Here is a 27,198-nt window from a genome sequence, read left to right on the forward strand (position 1 = left end):
CCCCACCCCACCCCCGCCCGCCGCATGTCTGTTTTCCCAATCACCGTTAAGGACACTGCTTCGGATTCAGGATGCCTGGGTTCAAGCCCTGCCTCAGCCCCTGCCAGCCCTGTGAGCAGGTGGCCCCCCGCGGTCTCCACATCGGTTGCCTCTGATGAACCCACCTTCGGGCCAACAGCAGTACCTACCTCACAGGGTCTGAGGCACAGGCTGGGCACAGGCGGGCACGCCACCCGCGGTCACCACCGCTGCCCAACTGCGGCAGCTCATGAGAACGCTGGCCACTCCTGTCAGGCCCCGTGGCCCTGGCTGCTGCCCTTGGCTTTCACTCATGTCCCCAACCGGACCCCTTGCCAGCCCTGCTCTACAGAACCTCCCAGCCTGTTGGGTCTAAGGCCACACACCAGCCTCTCTGGGAGGGGCACAGCTCTCCTCGGGCTTCCAGCTACCTCAACCACATCTTTCTGTCCCCAGACCATCTTTCTGCCCAGACCCTCCGGCCTCACAAACAGGGGGCAGCTGGGTCGGCCCCCTACCTGAGTAGGTCGATGTCAGTGTAGCCGTATTTGACCTTGTAATCCCCGATGCGTCTGGTGCTCTCCTGCCCACAGATGATGCCCACCTGCTTGATCTTTCCTGCATCCAAACCTGCCGGCAGGAGAACGAGAGGACAATCCCAGACCCTGCTCACCATGAAGGAGGAAACGAACAGCATACAGACACAGCCCCCCAACAGACAACAAGGACCCGCTGGGTGGAAAATGAAGTCACGCCAGGGTGCCCCCGGGAGCGGCTCACCCGAAGGGCCCCAGCATCCACCGTGCTCAGCCCCATCAGAACGCCCCCTTCCTCAGAGGCCCCGGGCAGGGAGCGAGCAGCTGTGCCGTGCAAGCTGCAGCCTTGAGCCTTCTCTGGCCTCTTAGTCTCTAGCGGTCATAGTACCTGGGTACACTCGGTATTCCTGGACGTACACTCGGTACTCCTGGAAACACTTCACACATAAAGAGTCTTAATCCTCACAAGGCCCTGAGGCGGGTGTGACTACGATCCTCATTACGCAAATGGGGAAACTGAGGCACAAACTTCCAAAATTCCGGACATCACCAGCTAGTAAGGGGCAGAGCTGGGACCCAACCCCAGGCAGGCTGGTCCCAAGCCCAAGGTCGCAACCCAAGCACTTCCTGCCTCTCCCTAGTCGGCCCCCCAGAAGAAGACTGAGGGTGAGCCATGGGGGTCGGCCCCGCCCCGACTCACCGAGCTGAGAGAGGCGGAAAAGCTCGTCTTCGTTCTCCGTGGTGTGGTCCACGTTCAGCTGGGTCACCTGCAGCCCGTCCACCGTGGATTTGCACAAAAGGGCACGATTTGTACCTGCAGGGGAATTTGAGCAGCTGAGCCAAGACTGCGCACAGGAGGAACAGGATGGGTGGAGCAGAGAGAAAGAGACACAGAGAGAGAGAGAGGAGGCAGCATCTCACACCGGGAAATCCTTGAACCGAGCAAAGAAAATAGGCTTAGACCACTGGGGTGAGTCACCAGTCTCTGAGGCGTGCTGATGGTATTAAGGAATTAGGTTAAACTTTTCCAGTGTCATCCTAGGATAATTATGATTTTACTAGGAGACCTTTTCTCTAGGGAGATGTACTGAACTATTGACAAAGATAACCTGACAGGATGTCTGGGGTTGCGGAGCCAAAGGACTGGCGAGGAAATGAGACTGGCCTTGAGGCTCTGACTGCTGGGGTTGGGGGCTGGGCACACGGGTGTTCGCTCTATGCTTTTCACCCTGTCTTTTCGTATTTTTGACTTCTGTCCATGAGATCCCAAGGAACAGACAGACATGATCAGTGGGGTTTCTGCACTGCTCCCACAGTAATCTGTGAGTGCGGTCTTCTTGGGTTTCCAGATGGCCTCCTTTCCCACAAATCCAAATATCCCCGGGGCCCCTCACTTAGCCCATCCCACAGCCCTTTGTGAGATGCTGAGTGGGTCTTCCATAGCCAGGTCATCTCCGCCAGAAGAGGAAGCCACTGAGGCAACCCAGAGAGGGGACGCAACTCGCCCACAGCCAGCTGGGGCAGAGTCGGGGACTAAAGCTGGGACGCCTGCCTCCCAGCCGGGTCCTCTCACTCTCTGCGCTGGGACTGGGGCATTCCTGGGCAGAAATGGGGAAATGGACCTCAGGGTCTCAGGAGACATGGGTTGGAGGGCCTATGTGTCTGGGAAGCAGGCTGCCCAAAGAACACCCAGACCTTGAGGCTGGCCTTCTCCCGGCCAGTGCTCCCGCCCTGTGACAGGCAGTTGGCTCACCGACATTGGCGACATAGAGCTTGCTGTTGAGCAGGACAGCCACGACGGCCATGGCTCCTCCGGAAATCTCCCTCTCCAGAGCCTTGAGTCTCTCGAGGATCTTCTGGTACTGCGGGGGCAGCTGGTGCTGAGGGACACCCTAGAGGCCACACCAGGGGGTCAGAGCAGGCGGGGTGCTCAGGACCATCTCCCCCCAGCAGACCCTCCCTTCAAAGGCGAGGCTCCGAGGGCCTGGCCGGGATGAAGCCGCACCACAGCTCCGGGGAAGCCTTCTCCTAGGAAAGCCAGACAGGACCGCACTCGCCCTGTCGGTTCTGGAAGGGCCGGTGGCTGATGTGGGCAGGTGGGTGATGATGAGATGCACAGGCTCAGGCCGAGGACTGATCTGGAAGGGCCTTTTCTCACATCCTTCACCACCCACCCCCGTGCCAAGCCTGACTGAAGCTGCCCACAGTGGGCCCAGGATACCCCCTGGAGGGGCCTCTGCAAACACACTATGGCCCAGTCCTGCCAATGGCTGGGGAGTAACACGGCAGTAAGTCCCTGCTCCTCACCAAGCTGGGCCTTGGGGTGCTACCCCCCGGGAGCAGGCTGGGGAGATTACCTCTGGCAGCTGGGACTGGAGGCTTGCCTTCTCAGCCAGTGCGTCATCGATGGACTCCAGGAAGCTCCTTTCTACCACATCGAAGGCCTGGACGCACAGAGGACAGGGAGGGGTGTCACGGGAAAAGCCAGTTCAAAATACCACTGTCACCAGATACTGAAATGCCTATTAATACTGACAGATTCTGGGGGCGCCTGGGTGGCTCAGTCAGTCAAGCATCTGCCTTTAGCTCCGGTCACGATCTTGGGGTCCTGGGATTGAGTCCCACATCAGGCTCCCTGCTCAGCGGGGAGCCTGCTTCTCTCTGTGCCCCTCCCTCCTACTCTGCTCTTTCTCAAATAAAATCTTATAAAAAAGTGACAAATTCTGCATGAAATGCAGGTCATCACATGACAGAGGCTTCCCACAGGGCACTCCAAGGCCTGTGGCTCCGAGCCTTCAGCCCCAGGGGCCTGGAGCCTTCCAGAGAGCACTGCAGACACCAGAGGGGCAGGGGTTGGCACAGAGGTTCCAAGCAAGGCTTGGAATCAGGCCACCCAGGGTGAATTCCGGCTCTGATGCTTGCCTGCCAGGCAGTCTCCCATCTTACCCACGAAGGAGACAAGCGCTGCTCTGGGGAGCGGGGATGGCACGCACCCAGCGCCTGGGCCAGCGGGAGCCTGGGGCAATGATACCTGGTATCTTCACTACATCCTGCCGGTCAATGCCGGTCCCTTGACGCTGGTCCCACTGCTGCCTTCCGGGAGGCGAGGGAACCAGCCTAGACTCACTGGCTCAGGGCCCTGAGGCCACAGAGGCCCTCTGGCCCAGGTGCCAAGGCTGGAAAACGGCCGGGAACACGGTTTTCGAGGAATAGGAATCAATCCTTCTCGTCTCAGACTAAGTGCCTTTGGACGTGCTTCCAACAGAGATGACAGGAGGAAAACCTCGAGCTCTTCAGCTGGCAGAAAGCAGGACCGGCCAGCAGGTACCAGCGAACCAAAGGGAGGAGACAAGGCCCACGGGTGCTTACAAATAGGAGGCTGAGCACCTGAGCCTCAGCCAGGGGACAGGGTTCACCTCAAATCACCCTGCTTCTCCCAGAGCTCAGCCTCCCCCCACCCCTTCATCCAAGGAACACCCTTGACGCCTCTCTCCCCAGGAGGATCGCCTCCAGAGCCCACCCTGCCACTCAGGGGTAAGGACGGCCGGCTGCCTGTGCCTGGCCCCTGGGGATGTGGGGAGCCTCTGTGTGACGAGAACGACTGAAATAAACAACTTTGCCTCTGAGCTGCTGCCCAGACGTCTAAAGGCATGATAACACCGCCCCTAACCCGAGTCTGGACACAGATGAAGGCCTGAGCTTAGGAGTCCCACCAAAAATACCCTCTTCGCAGTTCCTAGTGCACCTTTTAAAATAACCACTTCGAGTTAAGGCTATGGGAAATAGTGACCTCCACCCCAACGCCCTCCTAAGTACCAGGAGCTTGCCACTCTGCCCTTTCTCTCAACTCCGGAGGGAGGACTGTCCCCCTCCCCTCCCCACCGCTCAATGGCGCCGTCTTGCTTCTGGGATCTATAAGTAACGACAAATCTGCAGCACTGCTTCCTGGGGGAGGGGTGGTGGGGGGTGTGTGTGTCCTGGGACTGCACCTCCAGTCACAACAGTCCTGTGGGTCTCACGTCCCCAGAGGTGGGGCCTGGAGGCTGAGGGGGTGACCTGCCAACCTCAGGACATCATCTTCATTCAATACACCTGCTCTGGTTTCTCAGCACTGCTGGTGACAAGGACGGTGTGGGGCAGTCTGTCCTCCTATACTATGCCTGGGAGCTGTGAATGGCCTGCGATCGTCCTCCCCCAGATAGATCCAGCTCCCTGGGAATGAAGTGCTGCTTGCTGGCAGTCCTGCAGTGTGGTCTGGCCCCCTGCGGGGTGCGGCCACAAATGCCCTAGGTTGTTAGTGCAGTAAAAGGTCAGGCTCCCCTGCAGAGACTAGCCAGCAGGCCCTAGTCCAAGGTGGATGTACTTCCCATTCGTCTAGGAACAAGACCCCACCAGATGTCTGGTCTGGAGGTGACTGGTTCTAATCGTGGGTCAAAGTCGAGCCCCAGTGAGCTAACTAGGACAGTATGGCGCTGCCTCCATCCCAGCAGGGGCGCAGGCTAGGCAGCCCCCGGGAGCCAAGGAGAGCTCCCCTAGACTAGCGTGGGAAAGGGAGGCTGGCTGCTGAGCTGGGGGAGCCAGCCCTAACCCACGGCAGAGGCAACGCCACCAGGGGCATCATGGCGTCCCAGGTCAGCACCGCCTCTGTGGCTGTGTTCCCTGCCGCTGTCACAGATGGTCCCCCAACCCAGTGGATACTGGGAGTCCCATCCCTGGCACGCTACAGCAGAACAAACCCTCACTAAAAGCGGGGCCCCTGAGCACACGATACTGGCTCCCTCCCAGTCCCCAGAGGAGGCTGAAAAACTACTAGACTCTTGGAAGAGCTCTGCTGAAGTGGCCCGAGCCTTACTGAGCGTGGTGGGCTGCTACGTTCTTGGGAGCTGGCGGGGGTAGGCTTGCTTGGACACATTGGGGGGCACAGCCCGGGCAGAGCTGGAGCCACTTCCTCGGACACGGACTAGGCCGCCCGAGTGCAGGAGGCGGCAGCACGAATGGGGAAAGAGACCACCTCCATCCCAGGTGTTCTCGGCTACCTTCCTCTGCACCAGATCATCCGATGACGACCAGCGTGACCTGGAAATGGAGACAGGTAACCACACCAGGCTGGCCATGCAAGGTTTTCTAGAAACATTTGTCCAAAGTGGCAAGAACGGTACTGACCTTTACGGGACTTGGAACTGGCTCCCAGCTGCTATTTGCAGTGGCTGACATGCGTCCGTCTGGCTAGTCTGGCCAAAGACTCTAAAATTTCTAACTGGTTAAACAAAACACCCAAGGTATCGAGGACCCATTTTAGTAGACACCCTAGAGGACCCCCAGACTTGTCACCACAGCAAAGGGGCTCCCCAATGTGTCAAGCCACAAAGGCAGGAGACAGACAAAATCCAAAAGGCGGTGGTGGGCTCTGAGGAAGAGATCCCCGAGACTCCGGTGCCCTTGGAGATAAGGGGGGAAGATGTTTTGCCTCTCCTGACGAGTTTTTATAGCTGGGGGCTGGGCCCATCCCTCTGTCGAGATCAGAGCTCAAGCCCACCATGGGCGACCATGGATGAAGCCCATTCCCTCGTAGGTAGACACTAGATGGTTCGGTGGGCATGTCATTTTGCTCAGTGTTGAGCTTCCACACTCCCTGACCATGTCCAACCCAGAGGAGGCACCCTTGGGGCCAGAATCTTAGGAGTTGGCCACAAATAAAAGGCCATGCCATTATAATTTATAGAAATGTCAGCTGGTACTAAGGGCAGTAGATGGTATCAATGCTCTAACTAGATGAAAAACGAATGTTTTTAAAGTTCAAATCTTGTTTGCTGCTACAGCCAGGAACCAATGGAGGGGCTCTAAAGGATACGGTGGCAGGGTGTTTCTGGGCCTCTTCTGGGTACCCATGGAGAGTGGCCTGCCACCCAGCTCCCTCCCTCCCGAGATGATGCAGAGGCCTCTCTGTATGGGCAGCTCTGGGGATCAGGGAACCCTGATGCTTGCTTTCAAGAAGACCAGGACACAAACTAGAGGCCTTGGCTCAGGTGCTGCAGACGCCACCACCTCCTGGCCGGCCCCATCCCGGACAGCAGGATCTGGAGCCTGTATCCTGACCTCTGAGGGGGGCACTTGTCCATGACCCTGCCCAAGGGACCCGGCTGTCCCCTGGAGCCTGTCCTTCCTCTAGGAGACAACCACCGTATACTTCTCTAACGACCCACTGGGACACATAGAGGAGACATTTTACTGCTCTTGTGGACACTTCCTGGGAACCCCACCCCACATCAGCAAGGGGCACCCTTTAAATGACGAGGCCTAACAGGCAGGATATAGAAGGCATTCAACCGCCTTCGGGCAGGATTCATCTGCGACCGAGGCTGGGCTATTGCCCCACATAAAATTCAAGGGCCTTAGATGGTCCTGTAAAGGCCGGGAAACCCCACTTGAGGTTAAACACCAGCTGTGAACTACTCAGCCTCCCACCACACCTGGCATCTCCTTACACTTTGGAGGCAACACACAGCACACCTCTCCTCCATTCCTCATCCGGGCACCCACAGAGCCACAGCCGACAGCCAGCTCGCTTGAAGGTCAACTCACGAAGCCCACTCCCTTGTTCCCCTTGGCTCCTTTCAGGCAGCAGCACCGGCCACCGTGGACTGGGTGTCCTGGGGACAATGGACCACCGTGGCCCCTCCTGGCTGCCTGTGGGCTTCCGGCCCAGACGGCTGCACCCCTCCCCCAGAACCTCAGATTCTGGCTCCTTGGTGGGCTTTATTAGCAACTGAGGCCCTCACGGAGTGGGGCTGCCCTACTCACCCTCCCCGTGAGATCACAGATCAGGGACGGCTCCCAGCAGTGGCGCGACACAGCTACAAGTGCCAGTTCGCCACCGTGGAGAGGATCCTTTCTGGAAGGAGCTAAATCCTGCAGGGGAAGGCTTTCCCAATGGCCAGAGGACGCAGCTTCTGGCTCCTCAGCACCCTGCCCAGGGACCCAGGGGTTAGCAGTGGCACAGCCCGCCACTGCCTGAGCGCCCCCCCCGACTCCCACGGCAAGCTGGGATCGCCAAGGGGGGGTCTGTGCGCCCCCTCGGACTGTGGCAAGGCGGGGTCAGCTCAGCCTGCTCAGGACAAATGTCCATGCAGTGCATGGCTGCCCACGACAAGCGTCTTGTCCTTGTCTGTATTGTTACCGACTCAGGGGCAGTGGCTCACAGGCCAGTGGTTTGGTCAGGTCATTGGCAGTGGGATGACTTTCATACACAAGTCCCATGCACATGGGCCGTTCCAATTTGGAGGACACCAGGGTGATGAAGGTCACCCGCCTCTGAGTGCAGGCGAACACTAGCGCACCAGAGGCCGTCTCTAACCTCCAGGAGGGCTCCCTTGCCTGAAGCTCAGTCACCACCCATCTTTGCGGCTCCCGAACACAACCCTCTGCCCACAACTCCAAGGATAACTCCCCAGCTTCTTCCCCGCGCCAGCCACCAGCAATCAACCCTCTGCTCCAACACTCCAGCCTTTCTGGGTCACTGCTTCCCTACTCCTTCTTCCCTGGCCTGAAGGTCCTCAGGTCCCCTATCTCTCCTGGTCTTGGGGGAGCTTAAGACACAATGGCCCAAGAGGCCTGAGCTTACAGCAGGGGGACTGGGCTCCCACAGAACTTGAAAATGCATTGTTTTGAATGGCAAATTATGCTCCCAAACCAAAGGCTGGCAACTGCCATTCTTTGGGCCTGTGAGGGGACAAACCTCTCAGCGGCTGGGAGGTTGAACTCAGAGTCACATCCTGGTTCACTGGGCAGGACCAACTACACTGTCACCAGCGTGGTGCGGCACTGGCTTACCACCCGCCACACCGCGGGGAACACCTCTGTGGGGCAGTCGTCTAAGTGCAAGCCACCCCCAGCAAGGCGTCTGGACACCCCGGACTCAGGTCCCCAGACCCAGGAGCTCATCTTACTGCCCATCAGAACACAGCACCGGGCTCTCCAACAGGGCCTCCATGGAACTTCCAGCACGCCCACAGGCCTCTGGCATTGTGGAATGCCACAACCGGCTCTTAAAATCTTTGCTCCTTGGGGGCACCTGGGTGGCTCAGTCGCTAAGCGTCTGCCTTCAGCTCAGGACATAATTCCAGGGTCCTGAGATCAAGCCCTGCATAGGGCTCCCTGCTCAGCGGGAAGCCTGCTTCTCCCTTTCCCACTCCCCCTGCTTATGTTCCCTCTCTTGCTATGTCTCTCTCTGTCAAATAAATAAATAAAATCTTTAAAAAAAAAATCTTTGCTTCTTGGGACGCCTGGCTGGCTCAGTCAGAAGAGCATGTGACTCTTGATCATGGTTTTAAGTTCGAGGTCCACGCCCCACACTGAGTGCAGAGATTACTTAAAAAAAAAAAAATCATCTGGGGTGTCTGGGTGGCTCAGTGGGTTAAGCCTCTGCCTTAGGCTCAGGTTATGGTCTCAGGGTCCTGGGATCGAGCCCCACATCGGATTCTGCTCAGCATGGAGTCTATTTCTCCCTCTCCCTCTGTGCTCTCTCTTTCTCTCAATAAATAAAGGGAATCTTTAAAAATAAATAAAACAAAAATCTTTAAATAAAAATAAGATCCTTGCTCCTTAAGTTACAGGGCAGTAAACGGCCTGTAAACTTCCTCGCTGCCCGAAGCCCCTACCACTTTAAATTCTGGGCCCCCTTGGGGCGCCTGGGTGGCTCAGTGGGTTAAAGCCTCTGCCTTCAGCTCAGGTCATGATCCTGGGGTCCTGGCATCAAGCCCTCCATCATGCTCTCTGCTCAGCAGGGAGCCTGCTTCCTCCCCTCTCTGTCTGCTTCTCTGCCTATTTGTGATCTCTCTCTGCCAAATAAATAAAATCTAAAAAAAAAAAAAAAAAAAAAATCTAGACACCCTGCCCATGGCACTCCTCACGCCCTGCCTCTTGGGAGCCACCCAGAGCAGGTCCCTCCGCAGAAGGAGCTGGCAGCATCTTCAGACCAACCCTGGCGAACCCAGCACTTGGCAGCTGTCAGGCTGAGCTCCCTGGGAACGCGGTCGGCCAGCCCCAGCATCACTACCTGCAGCAGCACGCGCCGCACGTCCGCCTCGGTGTGCTCGGCACTGAGCTGGCCCAGCAGGAGCTCGGCAGATAGCCGCTGGGCCACGAAGCTGGTCACTCGGTTGCCATCGTAGCCATTGAAGACCCCGTACAGGTAGCAGTTGTTCTCACTCCTGCCAGAGAGAGTGGGAGCAGCTTGGGACCGGGCGCTTGTAGGAGAGTGACGCCAGTTCCCAAGTGGAGGGGAGGAGGGCCAGGACTTGGGATGAGGCCAAAGACACGGCAGCGGTGGCTTTAGCTGCCCACCTGAGTCTCCCCACATTGACCCTCATGCCACTCGGGCATGGCCTTCTGGGACGCTCCCCACCCCCACTGTAGCAGGGTGGTGGGGGTGAGGTCCAGATGTGCAAAGGACAGCAGCAGGTGCTGCCTCCCACGGACCCCACCTCAGCAGTGAGCCCTATTCGAGAGAGGTGCAAAAGTGCTGCTTTTTCTTGCCCCATAAATCTGCTTCCAATGCCCAGGGGGACATTGCTGGCACACTCACCTGAACTTGAGCCAGCTGTCCTCTGGTGGGTGGCTCTCAGTGCCCTTACCATCAGCAGAGTAGCAGCGGTTGGAGGCAGTACCAACCCCAGAGAGGTGGCAGAGTGGAAGGTCATCTGTCCAGCTTGGCTGCTGCTCCTGAGAAGGACACCAGGAAACGGAGAAGTGTCACCTTCTCCCCAGGTTGGGCCCCACACCTCCTTCTTCCCCAACAAAACCGTAGTAGCCCCGCCCTGTAGAGAAGGTTCCACTTCCTTCTGGAAAACGATGCTTATACGAACTAAAGCCTACAGAAGGGTCTGTGTGTTTTTATGGGAAGTCCGCAATGCTTTTCCCCAGGAAGTCTAGAAAAGCCTAGAGCTCCCAAATTAAGGCCCAGCAGTGGTTTCCAAGCATGAACTATGTTACAAAACATGAGTGAGACATACTCTGGAGAGCAAACTTGGTAGAAAGCTCTTTGGTGGCTCCCTACCTCTCCCTGCTGTGGCTCTGATGCCAATCACTTGGGCACTAGCTCTAACTGGAGGCCTCTAGGCCCAGCTCCCAGAAGGGCCGATCCCAGGGCACTGGCATATGCAGCAGCTCCTTCAGGTGACTGACTCAGGCAGCCCGACACCAGAGAAACCGCCTCGTTCCTGCTCCGTGCCCCTGGGGCTTCTGTCCTCCGCTGGTGACTCTCCCACCTGCCGGGTGCCACAGCCTTCTCCATCAGCACAAGGCTCCCGGCACCGCACTCCTTCCGTCTGCATGAACAGACTCCTTGTCTGGCATTACTCCATGCTCTTTGGGACTCTGGCTCAGCAGTCAGGCAGGGCCTCTAGGAAGTCCTCCTTCAGGAAGACCACCCCACCACCAGCCGGGCTTGACTGACAGCCTTCCCATGCACTCCTAGTACGCCTGGCTCCCTCCCTCCTGCCTGCCCCTGTCTGACTTCCATTCTACCCCACGGATCTCCAACTAGACTGCCCAGTGTCATCACCATGGAGCTTAGAACCTTACACACACACACACACACACACGGAGCTTAGAACCTTACACACACACACGCGCGCACATACACAGCTGTCCAGCCCCAGCCCAAACACAAATTCTGATCGGCCTAAATCTTGAGTTCACTCTGAGCATCTGCATTATTTTAGCCGCAGAGACAACTCTGACACAACACTCAGGTGCGATCCACTGTTTCTCACTGAGCGCCTCCCTGAAGCTGGCTGGGCTCCAGGAGCATTCCCAGGGCCACTGGGCTGAACTACAGCAAATGGAAACAACTGGGACAATCCCAAAGTCTGGATGGGATGCTGTGTATTAAACAGGCATGGGTACTATGCACGACTGCCTCCAAGGAAGTAGTCAGGGCCTTCAAAGAAGGCTGCGAAAACCACTTTGACAGGCCTTTGCAATCGGATATATAAAAGGCCTGTGGTTAGTTTTTGTGGCAAATTTCATGTTCTGCTCATTTACATACTGACAGCCAGGGACTCTATGGCTTTTTTAATCGCTTTCATGTTGCATTTATTCTAGCGGGTTAGTTCTGTGCTTTGCACCCTAGAGCAACTTCTGCAGGATGTGGGAGCTTATTTTTGTATTTAAATTAACATATAGTAAAATGGACTTTTTTTTGGCACGCGAGTCTATGAATGGGAACAGGCGTTTCGTGTGACTGCCGCCCCAAGATCTGGAACAGCCCCATGGCCCCAAAGCAGACCCTCGTGTTGCCCCTTTGTAGCCACACCCTCCTCTAGCCCTGTGCTGCGCCACTACATGGTCTTTTCAAGAATGTCTTTGGTGCAATTAGGCAGTACATGACTTTTTTTCTTTTTATTGTGATAAAACACACATAGCAAAATTCACGTTCTTTATTGTCTTTAATAGTTCAGGGGTACTAACTATTCACTGCTGCGTAGCCAGCCCTGCCACCCATCCCCATGGTTCTTTCCATCATGAAAAACTGAAACTCTGTCCCCGCTGGACACTAACTTCCCCTCCCACTCCCCAGCCCCTGGCAAACCCACCACTCTGCTCCAGGTCTCAAGGTGCATAACCTTTTGAGATGGGATCCTCTCACTCAGCACCATGCCTGAGACCTCCTCCCCCCACCCCATCCCCACACAAGTTGCTGCGGGCAACAAGTTTGTCCCTTCATTGGAGAATTTTCCACCAGTTGGATAGAAGCCCATCTGCTCATCCACTCAAGGGCCTCTGGGCTGTTCCCAGCTTGGGGCAGGTATGGACAGCTGGTATGAAGAGTCACAGGCAGGTTTCTGTGTGAATGTGACCTTTCACATCTCTAGAGTAGGGATAACATGGCTGTCTGATTTTCTAAGAATTTGCCAACTGTTTCCCAAAGTGGTGTACCATTTGCGCTCCTGCCCATAAATGCACAAGGCAAGTTCCATGGGCTCTGCCTCCTTATCATTGCAGGGTCCCTTTTGTTAAATGGAGACATTCTAGAAAGCCTGTAGTGCTAGCTCATTGTGCTGTGATTTGCATTTCCCTGGTGACTTATAATGGTGTTAAGCATCTCTCCATGTGCTACACTGTCATCCTACCATCTCTGGTGAAGTGTCTGTTTTAAATCTTATGCCCATTTTTTTTCTTCTGTCCATTTTTCAGTTGGGTTGTTTTGTTTTTTCACCTGTTGAGATCTGAGAGCTCTTTATGTCTTTTGGATAAAGTCCTTTGTTGGACATGTGATTTGCAAATATTTTTTCCCAGACTGTAGCTTGTTGTTTGTTCGTTTCTTTCTTTCTTTTAAGATTTATTTACTTTGAGAGAGAGAGAGGGAGAACGAGCAGGGGAGGGGCAGAGGGAGGGGTCCTTCAAGCTGACTCCCCACTGAGTGGGGAGGCTGACTCCAGGCTGGATCCTACAGTCCTTGAGATCATGACCTGAGCTGAAACCAACAGTCAGAGGTTAACCGACTGAGTCACCTAGGCACACCTGTAGCTTATCATTTTATTTGCTTATTGGTGTCTTTTGCAGGCCAAGAGTTTCTAGTTTTGATGAAACCCATTTTATCAGCTTTTTCTCTCACGGTGCATGCTTTCATGTTCTAATAACTGTCTGCCTGGCCCCGGCCACAGAGACCTAGGGTTTTCTTCTGATAGTTTCACAGTTTTACATTTAGACCTGTGATCCATTTGGGGTTAATCTCTGTCTACGACAGGAAGTTTAGGTCTAAGTTTTTTTTGTTTCACATGTGGATATCCAACTGTTCCAACGCCATTTGTTGAAAAGACTGCCCTTTCTCCATTAAATTATCTCTGTGCCTCTTTCAAAAAAAATTAACTGGCTGTCCTTGTGTGGGTCTGTCTCTGTTCTCCACTCTGTGCCATGAATCTGTGTGTCCATCCCTCCACCAGTTACATGCTCTTGATTACCGCGATTTTATAAACTTATATTCAAAATCTCTTATTATCAAATCTACATTTTACTTATAATCTATATTATACAATCGGGTAGTGGGTGGCCTCTAACTTCATTCGTTTTCAAAATGACTTCAGTGATCCTATTTCCTTTGCCTTCTCTATAAATTTTAAAATCACTTTGTCTGGGGCGCCTGGGTGGCTCAGTCGTTAAGCATCTGCCTCCGGCTCAGGTCATGATCCTGGGATCCCTAGATTGAGCCCCACAATGTGCTCCCTGCTTGGCAGGGAGCCTGCTCCTCCCTCTCTCATTGCTTGTGTTCCCTTTCTTGCTGTGTCTCTGTCAAATAAATAAAATCTCAGTTTGTCTATATCTACAAGAAAATCTCGCTGGGATTTTGACTGGAACTGTTCACAGATCGGTTTGAGATCCGACATGTTCACCACGTGAATCTTTCAATTCATCGATGTGATGTGTCTTTAATCTTACTTACATCTTTACAGGACTTATTCACATGATGTCACCACAAGGTCTGAAAAGCCACTAAGGTCTATTAGTAGTAGCCTGCGAAAACTGCAAATGTGACCGAAACCTAGCTGTGGAAAAGAAACAGCAACAAGAGCTGAAATTCTGCTCAGCTTCTGAGGACACCAGGCATGTAGGTCAAGACACATACGATGAGAGAAAAACTGCTTCATGGTGACACAAACTGTCTAGCTGGAATCGTCACCTGTCTCATCTGAAAGCAATATAAACGTCTCTCTTAATAGAAATGACAACTTAATTAAGTCTTCGGAATCCACATATGACATTATGCTGGAGGAGTACATTCCATTAATACAAACATATTCCATAAACATTTACTAGGCATTTACAGAAGGCTAGCATTATTCTAGGTGCCGGAACCACAGTGCGGAAAATGACTGAGGGTCCTTGTCTGAAGCCTCCTTTCTAGTCAACGAGAAACTTTAAATATGTGATACAATAAATACAGCTATTTGAGACAGGGATATGTGCCATGGAGAAAATAATTACAGTAAGGGACAGAGAGATGGCTCTTTTAGATGAAGTGGTCAGAAAAGGCGACTTCTGAACCAGACCCAAATGATGATGGAGCAGTGACCATCTCAGAAAAGTGGGAAAGGAGCCTTCTGGGCAGAGGAAACAGCATGTGCAAAGACCCTGAGGTGGAAAAGTAAGTGTGTGAGATTTACGAAGTCAAAGAAGGCCAGTGTGGCCTCTGCAGTGACCAGAGGGGAAAGTGGCTTGCTACTGTGTTCATACATGTGTGCCTAGGTGGGAACAGGGTAAGGCCTTCCACGCCACTGAAGAGAGTTCACTGCTAAGGAGTTAAGTACTTTACAATAAACAGCTCTGTGCTGATTATTCCTTAGGTCTTAGATCTGCTTAATCCATCTCCACTGTCAGAGACCTCACAAAGACAACCTGGCAAATAAGTTTCCAAAAGAAGCTTTTTTTTCTAGGGTCTGTCTCTTGCCTACAACTCAAATGACATTAAGCACAATAGCACCTCCCCAGTCAGGTGTGTCCTATGTCCTCCTCCTGAAAAGATGGGTGAAGAGACCAATATTCAGCACCCTGAAGGCCCATAGCTGTTTCAGAGGGCAGCCGAAGGGGTGCGTGGGTGGCTCAGTTGGTTAAGCGGTTAAGGGTCCTGGGATGGAGCCCAGCATCAGACTCCCTGCTCAGTGGAGAGCCTGCTTCTCCCTCTCTCTCTCTGTGTCGAATATATAAATAAATCTTTTAAAATAAAGCATGGAAGATGTTTATACTTTCTTTTTTTATTATTATTATTTTTAAAGATTTTATTTATCTATTTGACAGAGAGAGAGAGAGATCACAAGTAGGCAGAGAGGCAGGCAGAGAGAGAGAGGAGGAAGCAGGCTCCCCGCTGAGCAGAGAGCCCGATGCGGGGCTCGATCCCAGGACTCTGAGATCATGACCTGGGCCGAAGGCAGCGGCTTAACCCACTGAGCCACCCAGGCGCCACATGTTTATACTTTCTAAAGTACAGACAGCATACTGTCTGTGATGAAAGAGGAGCTTAAGATGGATTGAACTTGGGCGCCTGGGTGGCTCAGTGGGTTAAGCCGCTGCCTTCGGTTCAGGTCATGATCTCGGAGTCCTGGGATCGAGTCCCGCATCGGGCTCTCTGCTCAGCGGGAGCCTGCTTCTCTCTCTCTCTCTCTGCCTGCCTCTCCATCTACTTGTGATTTCTCTCTGTCAAATAAATAAATAAAAATCTTTAAAAAAAAAAAAAAGAAAGATGGATTGAACTTGTCCTTGAATACGAGATGAACAATATAAATGTGTCACCCAGGATGCAAAACCTGTCATCGGTGTTGCAACCGTGGTGCTTCCTCTACCATTCTCTACCTCCCACAGGGGACAGAGACAGGCTTCAGGGACTCGAATCTTTCCAACAAATTCATACTTTCCAGCAAAAAATAAGTACTACCCAAGCCACTTACGGGCCCACTTGATATTGTGAGATACACTACAAAAACCACCAATGAGAGTCTTCCGCAAGGAAGGAAGGAAACAAACTGGAACGGATGACAGAGGACCTGGGCATGTCGGCGTTTCAGGGCACAGTGACAACTCATCTGAAAGCAATTCCCAATGGGCGCCCATGACATTGCTACCAGGAGCTGGCTGGACGACGCTGCCCAGACCGCTGCAGCCACACTCAGCTCGTGTGGGAGAAACGAATCTGATTCTCCCGAATCAGATTCTCCCGAATCTGAAAAACCGTATGACAACGGTACATCTACTTACAAGCACTTTGCTCTCGGAAGGTATTCACGACTAGAGCCTGGACACCTCTGTGATGTTAAATTTTTTTAAAGATTTATTTATTGGACAGAGAGAGATCACAAGTAGGCAGAGAGGCAGGCAGAGAGAGGGAGGGAGGAAGCAGGCTCCCTGCTGAGCATAGAGCCCGATGTGGGGCTCGATCTCAGAACCCTGAGATCATGACCTGAGCTGAAGGCAGAGGCTTAACCCACTGAGCCACCCAGGCGCCCCACCTCTGTGATATTAAGTGCTCTCTTTGACATATGATTTTCATAATATTGAGCTAGCAATATTTTGGAAATCTAGCTGATTCCTGAATGCCACTCAGATTGGGGCACCAACCTCCTGCAGTCAAAAGTCCACATGTAACTTTCGACTCCCCCAAAAACTCACCTATTGACATAGACTACTGGTGACTGGAAGGAAGCCTTATCAATAACATAAATGTTTAATTAACATGTTTTGTATGTCATATGTATTATATACCGAATTTTTACAATAAAGTAAGCTAGAAAAAATAAAATATTAAGAAAATCATAAGGAATGGGGCCCCTGGGCGGCACAGTCTGTTACGCAGCTGACTCTTGGGTTTCAGTTCAGGTCATGATCTCGGGGCCTGGGATCGAGCCCTGCGTTGGGCTCCTTGCTTAATGTGGAGTCCACTTAAAATTCTTTCTCTGCTCTCCCTCTGCCCATCCTCTCATACATGCACTCAGGTGCTGCCTCTCTCTCGAATAAATATATAAATCTTATAGAGAAAATCGTGGAAAAGAACACAATACAGTACTGTATTCATGGAAAAAATCTTCATGTAAGTAAATATGCATAGTTCAAAGTCATGTTGTTCAAGGGGCAACTGTGTATTTTTTTTTAAAGATTTTATTTATTTATTTATTTGACAGACAGAGACCACAAGCAGGCAGAGAGAGGAGGAAGCAGGCTTCCCACTGAGCAGAGAGCCTGACGCAGGGCTCGATCCTATGACCACGACCTGAGCCGAAGGCAGAGGCTTTAACCTGCTGAGCCACCCAGGCGCCCCAGCAACTGTGTATTATTTGATTAACTAGTAACTGGTTTTCAGGTCGATGAGTATGGACTCCAGTGCTATTGTTTACTTAAGGACAGTCTTGGTCCATTCCCAATAATAACACTCAAGACAACAGTAGTCAATGGACAGTTTAACATGCCATTATATTTATGCTTCAGTTGGTACTAATGCCAGCATTTTACTTAATAGGGAAACACAAGAGGGATTCTCATTAAAATCAGAAACACAGGGGCACCTGGGTGGCTCAGTTGTTAAGCGTCTGCCTTTGGCTCAGGTCATGATCCCAGAGTCCTGAGATCGAGCCCCACGTGAGGCTCCCAGCTTGGCAGGAGGCCTGCTTCTCCCTCTCCCACCCTCCCTGCTTGTGTTCCCTTGCTGTGTCCCTCTCTGTCAAATAAATAAATAAAATCTTAAAAAAAAAAAAAAATCGGAAACACGGCAAGGATGCCCACCTTCTCTACTATCCTAACACTGAACTAGAGGTGTCAGCCCACACAATTAGATAAGAGAAAAGAAGTCAAGCTTAAGAAGTAGAGCAGTACATCAGTAGGGAGCCTGCTTCCCTTCCCCTCACTCTGCCTACTGTGATCTCTGTCTTATCAAATAAGTAAGTAAAATCTTAAAAAAAAAAAAAGAAGTAGAGCAGTACAATTATCTCTATTTTATATTTGCTGAGCTTAAGGACTGAAGAAGTACAATTATCTCTATTTGCAGTTGACAGGATAGTAAACCTAAAGAATTAATGTTAAAATTAACTCAAACCAAAGAAATCAGTAGGGGGGTAGGACAGAAAAATCAAGACACAAAACCCAAGAGCCTTTATACACTTAAAGAAAAGACTGGCATCCAGCCTCCAACGGAAAATTCCCACTTGCTGTCAACTAAAATCACAGCGTCTTTTTCCTGAGGTTCTCGCCAGTCAGTCTCCCCTAACCACACTCCTGTAGAGGATTTTTTTTAAACCTAAATTTACATTAGTTGGATTATATCTTAATGCTTTCATCTCAGCCTTCCAGCCTATTGACATAATTTTGAATCTCACCCTTTGAAGATTAACAATCTCACTCAGCTGTCTATTTTGTACAGAAAGGCCTTCTATACGGTGTTCCAAATGATTTCTAAAAAACTATGACCAGAACAAAAAAGCGTGGGAAGCTAACCTACTTCTGGCAGAAGGAGTCCACACCGACACAGGAAGGAAGCAACACTTCTACCAAAGGTTTGCCCTACTTGAAAGGCCAATGTATTTTGGGGATCTCAAATAAAGAGGCTACTGACCCCAGAGGTATAGCCATAGAAACAGACACACATTTTAAAACAACTATTTATATACATTAAACTTGCTGGGCAAAGACCTACTTATTTCATACTGACACTCTTTAAACATAAAGTTCTTAGCCAATTGGACTTGACTTGGCATTAAGATAAAGGAGAAATAAGAAAAATTTACCCAAAAGCATACTAAAAAGTATCCACGGTGAGGCAAGGCCTCCCTCCCCTTTTCTGGTCTTTCCGAGCCCTGTTCCACCTCCAAGAGCCCTGCTCAGATCCAACTAGTGCCAGAGGCCCATGTTTCCCAGACCTCAACCAGCCATTCACTATCTTCAAGGAACTAGCCACTTCCTTTTTTTTTTTTAAACATTTTATTTATTTATTTGACAGACAGAGATCACAAGTAGGCAAAGAGGCAGGCAGAGAGAGAGGGGGAAGCAGGCTCCCTGCTGAGCAGAGAGCCCGATGTGGGGCTCGATCCCAGGACCCTGAGATCATGACCCGAGCTGAAGGCAGAGGCTTTAACCCACTGAGCCTCCCAGGAGCCCCCCTATTTTTTTCTTTCCACTGTCATATTTTATTCTACTCAAATGACTTCATTTTGAATATAAATGTTTTCAGTATTGTAAGTAGAAAACCAGTATCACCTGCTTTATCTTGAAGATAATAAAAAATGAAAACAAAACAAGATTATTAAATTCTAGCTGAACCTATTACTGGTCATAGACTCTGAGCTGGAGCTCTGTTCTGCTTTAAAAAAAAAAAAGAAAAGAAAAAGAAGGCAGGGGTAGGACACCTGGCTGTCTCAGCTGGTGAAGCACGTAACTCTTGACCTCAGGGTTGTGAGTTCATGCGAAAACTGAGGGTAGAGATTACTTAAAAATAAAATCCTTAAAAAAACAACAACAGGGGCACCTGGGTGGCTGGGGGGGCATCAAGCCCCCACATCAGGTTCCTTGCTCAGCAAGAAGCCTGCTTCTCCCTCTCCCACTTCCCCTGCTAGTATTCCCTCCCTCGCTGTTCACTGTGTCTCTGTCAAATAAATAAAATCTTAAAAAAACAAAAACAAACAAACAAAAACAACAGGGAGGAGACTAGCAAGAATCAGAAAGGTGTTAAGGACATAGAGGAACAAACCAAGTCTTTCTCTCTTGATTATCATCAGAGTTTGAAAAGGAGTTGAAGGGCGCCTGGGTGGCTCAGTTGGTTGGACGACTGCCTTCGGCTCAGGTCATGATCCTGGAGTCCCGGGATCGAGTCCCACATCGGGCTCCCAGCTCCATGGGGAGTCTGCTTCTCCCTCTGACCTTCTCCTCGCTCATGTTCTCTCTCACTGTCTCTCTCTCAAATAAATAAATAAAATCTTTAAAAAAAAAAAAAAAAAAAAAGAAAAGGATTAAAAAAGAAAATAAACGGGGTGATATGTTTAAAAAAAAAAAAAAAAGGAAGGGGGGTGCCTGGGGGCCTGCCTTCAGCTTGGGTCATGATCCCTGGGTCCTGGGATGGAGCCCATGTCATGTCAGGCTCCCTGCTTGGTGGGAAGCCTGCTTCTCCCTCTCCCTCTCCCCCTGCTTGTGTTCCCTCTCTCGCTGTTTGTCAAGTAAACAAATAAATAAAATCTTAAAAAACAAAACAAAACAGAAACAAAACACCTGGGGGATATGTAACAATAAGTTTTAGGCCAGCATACACCAAACCCTCTCAGGGTACGTGTCCGGGGCTCCAGGAAAATAACTGCCCAATGCTACAGGGCCCCTTTCCGGAGAAATTCATCCTCAGGGTTCACGGAGGCATAGCGGTCATTAACCATCTGGTGTCTTGGCAACTTTCACGCTCTAACTTGGTACTGGTTTCTTGGGTTTTTGTTTTTTTTAAAGTTTACTACACCCTTGGGGTGCCTGGGTGGCTCAGTGGGTTCAAGCCTCTGCCTTTGTCTTAGGTCATGATCCCAGGGTCTTGGGATTGAGCCCCACATCTGGGCTCTCTGCTCAGTGGGGAACCTGCTTCCCTTCCTCTCTCTCTGCCTGCCTCTCTGCCTACTTGTGGTTTCTGTTAAATAAATAAATAATCTTAAAAAAAAATTTACTACACCCCACGTGGGGCTTGAACTCACAACGCTGAGATCAAGAGTCACACGCTCTTCTGACTCAGCCAGTCAGGCGTCCCTGTTGTGCTGTTGTGTTGTGTTGTTTCACAGCCTAGTGCTGTTAGCTGCTTATTTTGCTGATTTCAAGACATATATTCTCATCTTTAAATATCCGAAGTTGATGTGTTACAAGTTAATTAGTAGGATGTTTTCTTTCTTAGCAGTATATAAAATAATGGCGGGTCCTTATAATTAATGTCTTGGATGCGAAGATACATGGAGAATTTCTCATATATTTAGGAGTGCTCCTTCGGGGGAGGCCCTGCCTGGAACAGTCCCCACAGCCCCTCGGATGTTCAGTGACAAGTGGCCAGAGAATTCCCAGTTCTGCCCACAAGGGAGTGAGACAGTCCCCGGTCTTCCCCGATGTCAGCAGTGCCCCCGAAATGGCTCTGATGCTGCTGTGACCAGGTGGGCGGCCATCCTGCTGCCCCAGCTCCCACCCCTCCTTCAGGGATTAGCCACACCAACGCTCTGTTGCTGATTCCACCCCGACACGGTCCACATCTCTGAACAATATTCAGAAAGGTCACGTATTTCCTAGTCACCCAAACCACTCCCTTCCCCACCCCCGCGCGCACAATGATGCATACTTTCTCCCACACCCACAAATGCCAGGTCTGCCAGCAGCCGAGAAGGGGGCTCCTCGCGCTCACGCAGCCTCATTACCGAGCTGCGTAGACACCCCCCACAGTGAGCCTGCACCACTTTCTTTGATGGGTTCCTAATTAATTTCTCAGAAGAAACTGAACACAAAATATAGTAAGGAAAGAAGGCCATTTCAAAAAGCCGAAACTAGGGGCACCTAGGTGGCCGAGTTGGCTGAGTGTCTGTCTTCTTTGACTGGGGTCATGATCCCAGGGTCCTGGGATCAAGTCCTACACTGGCGCGGCACGGTGGCACAGGGCTCACACTCAGCGGGAAGTCGGCTTCTCCCTCTCCATCTGCCTCTCTCTGCTTCTGCTCGCTTTCTCACTCACTCGCTCAAACAAATAAATAAAATCTTAAAAAAAAAAAAAAAAAAGCCTAATTTTGACTTGTATGAGGGAGTCCCAAAATTCCTGTTTTGGTAGGAAAAGCACTGATCGTGCTCCAGGTGCACGGTCAGTGGCGAAGGGTGTTCCGGGTACTCGGTACACACACACCCTTCAGCGGCCTCACACACGTGTGTGATCGCGTCACAGACTAACAGTCTATGCAAGTCCCCACAGACATTCATCTCCAACTCCTGGGCAGCAAAAGTGGACAAAGCATGGTTCCAAGTTCAGGCCACAGCTTGAATATCAAATTATAGTATGAAAAGGCTGAGTGTTTTTGTGGTGAAAGCACCCGAATTCCTTGGAGGCAAAAAGGAAGCTCAGAATAAGAGAATAATGCCCCCAGGAAGATGGCTCAGGGTGGGGGCTGGGGGGGCAGCTGTTCTTTCTCTCCAAAAAGCTTAAAATACCCAGTGTCTCCTGCCATCTCTGTCTTTCTGAATGACCCCCTTTTCCTTCCCACTCCTCTGGGACCAGCTCAACTCCTGGCCCCCACCTCTCCCAGCAGGGTTTTCATCAAAGGCTCTCTATGTTTTCATCACAAATATAGTCCTAATACATTCATAAAGGGGCTAATAATTGTGGGGCACTTACTGCGGGCTGGAGCCACTCGGCCACATTCTGACGGCGGATGAGACGGTTGTAGGTGATGGCCTCGTGGATGTTTTTATTTTAATGGGGGAACTGATGATGTATATTAGAAAAAAATTCAGAGCCTGCACCTGTGATCTTATAGCTGTAGTGGCTCAAGGTTTCTAAGTTAAAAAAACCGAATTTCAAGTTGATTTTCTTTTCATAATTAAGGACAGAAGAGCAGAGGCCACACCAAACTCCTGATTCTTTCGGCCCCAAGTGTGCTGGACTTCCAGAGACTCCCCATCTCAGTCAAGGGCACAGTTGTTGCAACTAAAAACATTGCAATCCTTCTTGACTCTTCTTCCTCGGTCACACACCCACCATCTGATCCACCAGCAAATCCGACCAGCTCGTCCTCCAAAATACAGCCCCCACTAAAAACCTAAAATAATCCCTAAAAACCACCGAGTTTCACAGCACACTTAGGATAGAATTCAAAGTCCACACCAGGGTCCACAAAGGTCCCTTGGTGACCCCCACTCCCCCAATGCACTCAGCTCCAGCCACGCTGGCCTCCTTGGTGCTCCCCAAACACATGAGCCTTGGCATCCCAGGTCCCTCAACCAGGGATACTCCCTCCCCTACTTCATCCCATCAGATGCTGAGTGATCTTTCCCTACCACTCTTAAAACGGCCCCTCCACCATTCTAGGAGGAGACTCCTCCTCCCAGCACCAACTGAGGCTATAGGTATATTGTTTACAATCTGTATTTACTCACTGGGACTGTCTCCCTTATCAGAACAGAGGCTTCGGGGCGCCTGGGTGGCTCAGTGGGCTAAAGCCTCTGCCTTCGGCTCGGGTCATGGTCCCAGGGTCCTGGGATCGAGCCCCACATCGGGCTCTCTGTTCAGCGGGGAGCCTGCTTCCTCCTCTCTCTCTCTGCCTGCCTCTCTGTCTGCTTGTGATCTCTGTCAAATAAATAAATCTTTAAAAAAAAAAAAGAACAGAGGCTTCGTGAGGAAAGTTTCCCTTGCACTAACACAGTATTGGCCACACAGTAAGTGCTCAGTGACAGCTAAATGCTCAGAACTGAAGGTGGCACTTCATGGCTGGACTGTGACCATGCTGGGCTAGGACAGTCATGTGTTAGTTCATTTAATCCTAACAACACTCCTGGGTGTCTTTTCCGTTGGGAACCAAGGTTCAGGGATGTTAAGTGACTTGCCCAAGTCCCTGTGGGGCTGGAACTTTTTGTGAGATTGCGAAGGGCCCAAGTTCCTTTGAACACATTAAGCGATTTTCAAAAGCTCTTCTTTTCTTCAAAAGACCTTTCAAGGTACCATGCTGGCTGGGGACCACAAAGGTGAAACTCCTCAGTGCTCTGCCACCTGGCCCCAGCATGCCCACCCGGCACCATGTTGCCAGCAAATCCCCAGCCCTTCCTGCGAGCCTCCACTGACCCAGTCAAACCAGGCCGGCCACGGCCTCTCAACACTGACCACACAGTGCCTTCCACACTGTGTTAGTAGTAGAGGCTCCCTCCCCCGAGGGTGTGCACACTTCTTATCTTTGTATCCCCAGGTCCTACAACCACAGACTAGGAACCCTCAAGGCCATCTGCTCAATGCTGGTATTTGAGCTGCTCCTACCAGACTCAGGACAGTGGAGAGCCAGTCAGCAAGCAACATATGCAGCCTGGACACTCAGACACCCTGTGAGCAGAGATGTCTTGGTCATCCTTAGGGTGGGACGGGACTTGTGTGGACATCTCTGTCATCCCCTTGCCTCTCATCATGATGTTATCTGCTCAAAGCTAATCGTCCTGTCTTGAAAGGATTCCCCTTCCACCCAGGAACACATTCTGGAGCTAGCAAAGCTTCTGTCCAACCTGAGTCTCCTCAGCGCCATTATACCCAGGAAAGAAGGAAGCTGGACGCCCCTCCCATCAGGAAGCCGAGCTGGCCCACAGCAGTTACCACTTCCAGCACTCTACAGTCCAGCCTGTATTTCTGGAATTTTTGCAATGGGTAAATTTATACAGGGGCCCTGCCCTTTGGGAGCTCACAAAGCAAAGGGCCGGGCCTACCTAACTCAATGACAAGGCTGACCTGCAGAGCACTTGTCAAATAAAAGGGCAGCCAAAGATGTGGAGGGGGAAGAGAGCAGTCCCCACTGGGCAGACCTGGGAATTGCTATGGTGGAAGGGCAAATTCAAAAGACAGTCTACACAAAGCTGGTCATTAGTACACAGCCCTGAAGGTCATCCCTCCCTCTGATTCTGATGCTTTCAGGCCCAAGTGCAGGAGGGAGTGTCTGCTGTAGCTCTAAGTCCCACGCCAAGCCTGGACATGGCTACAAATGCTTTTTTTCACCAGTATTTATTGAGTGCCTGGCACCTAGTGGTGGTAAGCGCTGGTGAGATCCGTCATAGATCCTAAGTAGGGGAGGCAGACAAGTGCACAGGCAAGCACAACAGACTGCCCCATCTGGTGAGGCCCCAGGGGCCCCACACACTATGCTGGTAGGTCAGAATAGGCTCAGGGCACCAAGATGTGTGTGTATCTACGTGCATGTGAGACAGGACGATACAGGGGCAAGACACCAGCGACAAACCCATGGCGGGGGGGGGGGGGTCCAGACTACAGGGTACGGGTGAGTCTCGGGACAAATCTCCCACGGCCTGCTCTCCCCTTAGAGTTAAGGAAACTGAGGCATAGTGCGTTAAGAGTTAGGACCAGAACCCGGGCTCCCACTCCGGTCATGCCTTCCGCAGCGCCTAGAGGTTAACAGGTTTCTGCAATCAGACGGCCCGATTTTAACCCTGACTGTGCCGTGTGGCCTCCTGCCGAGTGGCCTTGGACAAGTGACCGCCTGCTTCTCTGTACCGCAGTCTCTTTACCTGTCCAACGGGAGTAACTGTAGTACCTACCTCCCGGGGCTGTTAACATAAACTAAGCTTACAACGTAAAGCAACTGGCAGGAAACCGGGGAGATGATAAGCTGTACACCAGCGGCTGCTGCGACTATGACTGTTTTTCTCCCGCGGCCGCTCGGGGCCGGCGGTGGGCTCACCGCCCCGGCCATCTCCGCCGCAGCGCGCCACGTTCCCTTCCGGCTCCAGGACGCACCCCACCCTCGACGCGCCCTTGACGCTCGGGGTCGCTGAACCGCGAATCCCAGCCCCCGACGACCGGGCGGCAGCGCGCACGCGCGACTGCACGCGCCCCCGTCCTCGGGAGTGAGGGGGGCCGGACCGGGAGAGGAGAGGCCGGCGGCCACACCTCGCCAGGGAGAAGGAGGCGGCCCAACGGCGGAGAGGGAGCCGCGCCTGCACCCGACAGGCCCCCCTTGGGCTCCCAACCCCCAGCCCGGAGAGCGGGTCGGTTCCTCACGCTCTGCAGCAGGCTCCTCCTCTGCGCCGCCATCTTGGAGGGACCCCCGGGGCTGCGCCCGCCTCCCAGCAGAGCAGGCGAGAAGGGCGGCTAGAGCGGCCTGAAGCTGGCCGGGAGGATGCCGGGGAGCACGCCCACAGCGCCACCCCATGGCCAAAGTGGGATGGAGCCATGGAGGAGAGTGTGCGCAGGCGCCCTCTTCCACTTTTTCTCTCTTGGGAAGAAAAGGGAAGGCTTCTGTAAATGATTGGCTCTAGCCTATTTTATTTGCGTATTTTCTCCAGGACGCTTTTCAGATGGGGCTCCCTATGTCACCGATTTGCGTTCTTTATGAACACTTTGGGCGTGGGGTTCGGTGAATTATTCGTTCACTTGATAAATATTCGTTGGGTGGCCATGCCTGGCCCTATGGGGTGAAGCAGCCAGCAAGACACCCTCAGAAATCTGTTTGAATTGGGGAGGACTTCGTTTACATATGTAAATCATTTCGAAGTGGGCTAAGTGGTAGGAAGAGAAGTTTATGGATGGGGCATGGGAGTGGAGGGCAGGCCAGGCCGAGGGGACATCTAGTGCACAAGGCACGAGAAAAGGGAGCGTGTGAATGTGGCTTCAAGAAGCATGCGTGTCCCAGAAGGGATCTGTGGCTAGAGCAGAGGTGGAGGGGATGTGAGATGAAGGGCTCTGGGGTGGGTTCTGACCAGGCTGGAGTTGGGCTATTCACGTGGTGGACAAAGGAATCTTGTTGACTAATGAGCAAGCCAGGGACGTGTTTGGTAGAAAGATGCCTTTGACTACCAGGTACAGAACAGATGTGTAGCAGCATTGGAGTGAAGACCAGTTAAGGGACTGTTGTGTTAGTTCAGGACAAGAGATGATAGTAGGTTTGCTGCCAGTGCCAAGGGGATGGATTTTATTTAGATGAAATTGTCATGACTTGGTTCATGGACTCGTTGGGGTTGTGATGGAAAGAGATTTGCCAAAGATTCTCCCAGACTTCTGGGGAAAAAAATAAATAAATAAAACAGCTGGAAAATTTTAGGGTGTTTTTTTAAAACACGCAAGAAAAGAAGTCAGATCAGTCCTGAGATGGAGTGGACTAGAGAAGACCACATCGAAAGAGCAGGAGGGGTGGAGAGGGGGGGGAGCCTTGACACAGAGAACCCAGGGTGAGGAGAGCAATGGACAACGATGTCACATACTTTTGAGTGATCTAGTTAGAAGATTACTGAAGAAAGTCCATTGGGTTTAGCCATCCAGAGGCCCTTGTCCTGGGAAGTTCAGGTAGGAAGGTAGCACAGAAACTCAGATACAGTGAGTTGAGGAGCCATTGGGGTATGGGGACATGGAGACCTTGAGAATCTGCAGTTCTCTCTAGCTGGTGGGCTGTAAAGAGCAGGAGGAAGGGAA

At 51.9% G+C, this 27,198-nt stretch overlaps 1 protein-coding gene across 4 annotated transcripts in view; it reads right to left on the bottom strand.

Annotated features, from left to right (window-relative positions):
• Nucleotides 1-25,884, bottom strand: part of TAB1 (TGF-beta activated kinase 1 (MAP3K7) binding protein 1) — a 33,641-nt gene extending 7,757 nt beyond the window's left edge. Inside the window, exons 1-7 of one of the 4 annotated variants that reach the window (XM_059401979.1) lie at nucleotides 25,792-25,884; nucleotides 10,138-10,274; nucleotides 9,610-9,763; nucleotides 2,912-2,998; nucleotides 2,308-2,446; nucleotides 1,255-1,368; nucleotides 537-648 (exon numbers count right to left, since the gene is read on the bottom strand). In XM_059401979.1, coding sequence (XP_059257962.1) covers nucleotides 537-648; nucleotides 1,255-1,368; nucleotides 2,308-2,446; nucleotides 2,912-2,998; nucleotides 9,610-9,763; nucleotides 10,138-10,274; nucleotides 25,792-25,824 — 776 coding nt within the window. In that variant the 5' untranslated portion in view covers nucleotides 25,825-25,884. Of the gene's footprint in view, nucleotides 1-536; nucleotides 649-1,254; nucleotides 1,369-2,307; nucleotides 2,447-2,911; nucleotides 2,999-5,406; nucleotides 5,584-9,609; nucleotides 9,764-10,137; nucleotides 10,275-25,360; nucleotides 25,530-25,791 lie in introns of those variants that run through there. The other 3 variants (XM_059401978.1, XM_059401977.1, XM_059401980.1) reach the window with 3 other exon arrangements.
• Between the last annotated feature and the right edge of the window lie 1,314 nt (nucleotides 25,885-27,198).

This window comes from Mustela nigripes, chromosome 6, assembly GCF_022355385.1.
Source record: "Mustela nigripes isolate SB6536 chromosome 6, MUSNIG.SB6536, whole genome shotgun sequence".
In the NCBI taxonomy this organism is placed as follows: Eukaryota; Metazoa; Chordata; class Mammalia; order Carnivora; family Mustelidae; genus Mustela; species Mustela nigripes.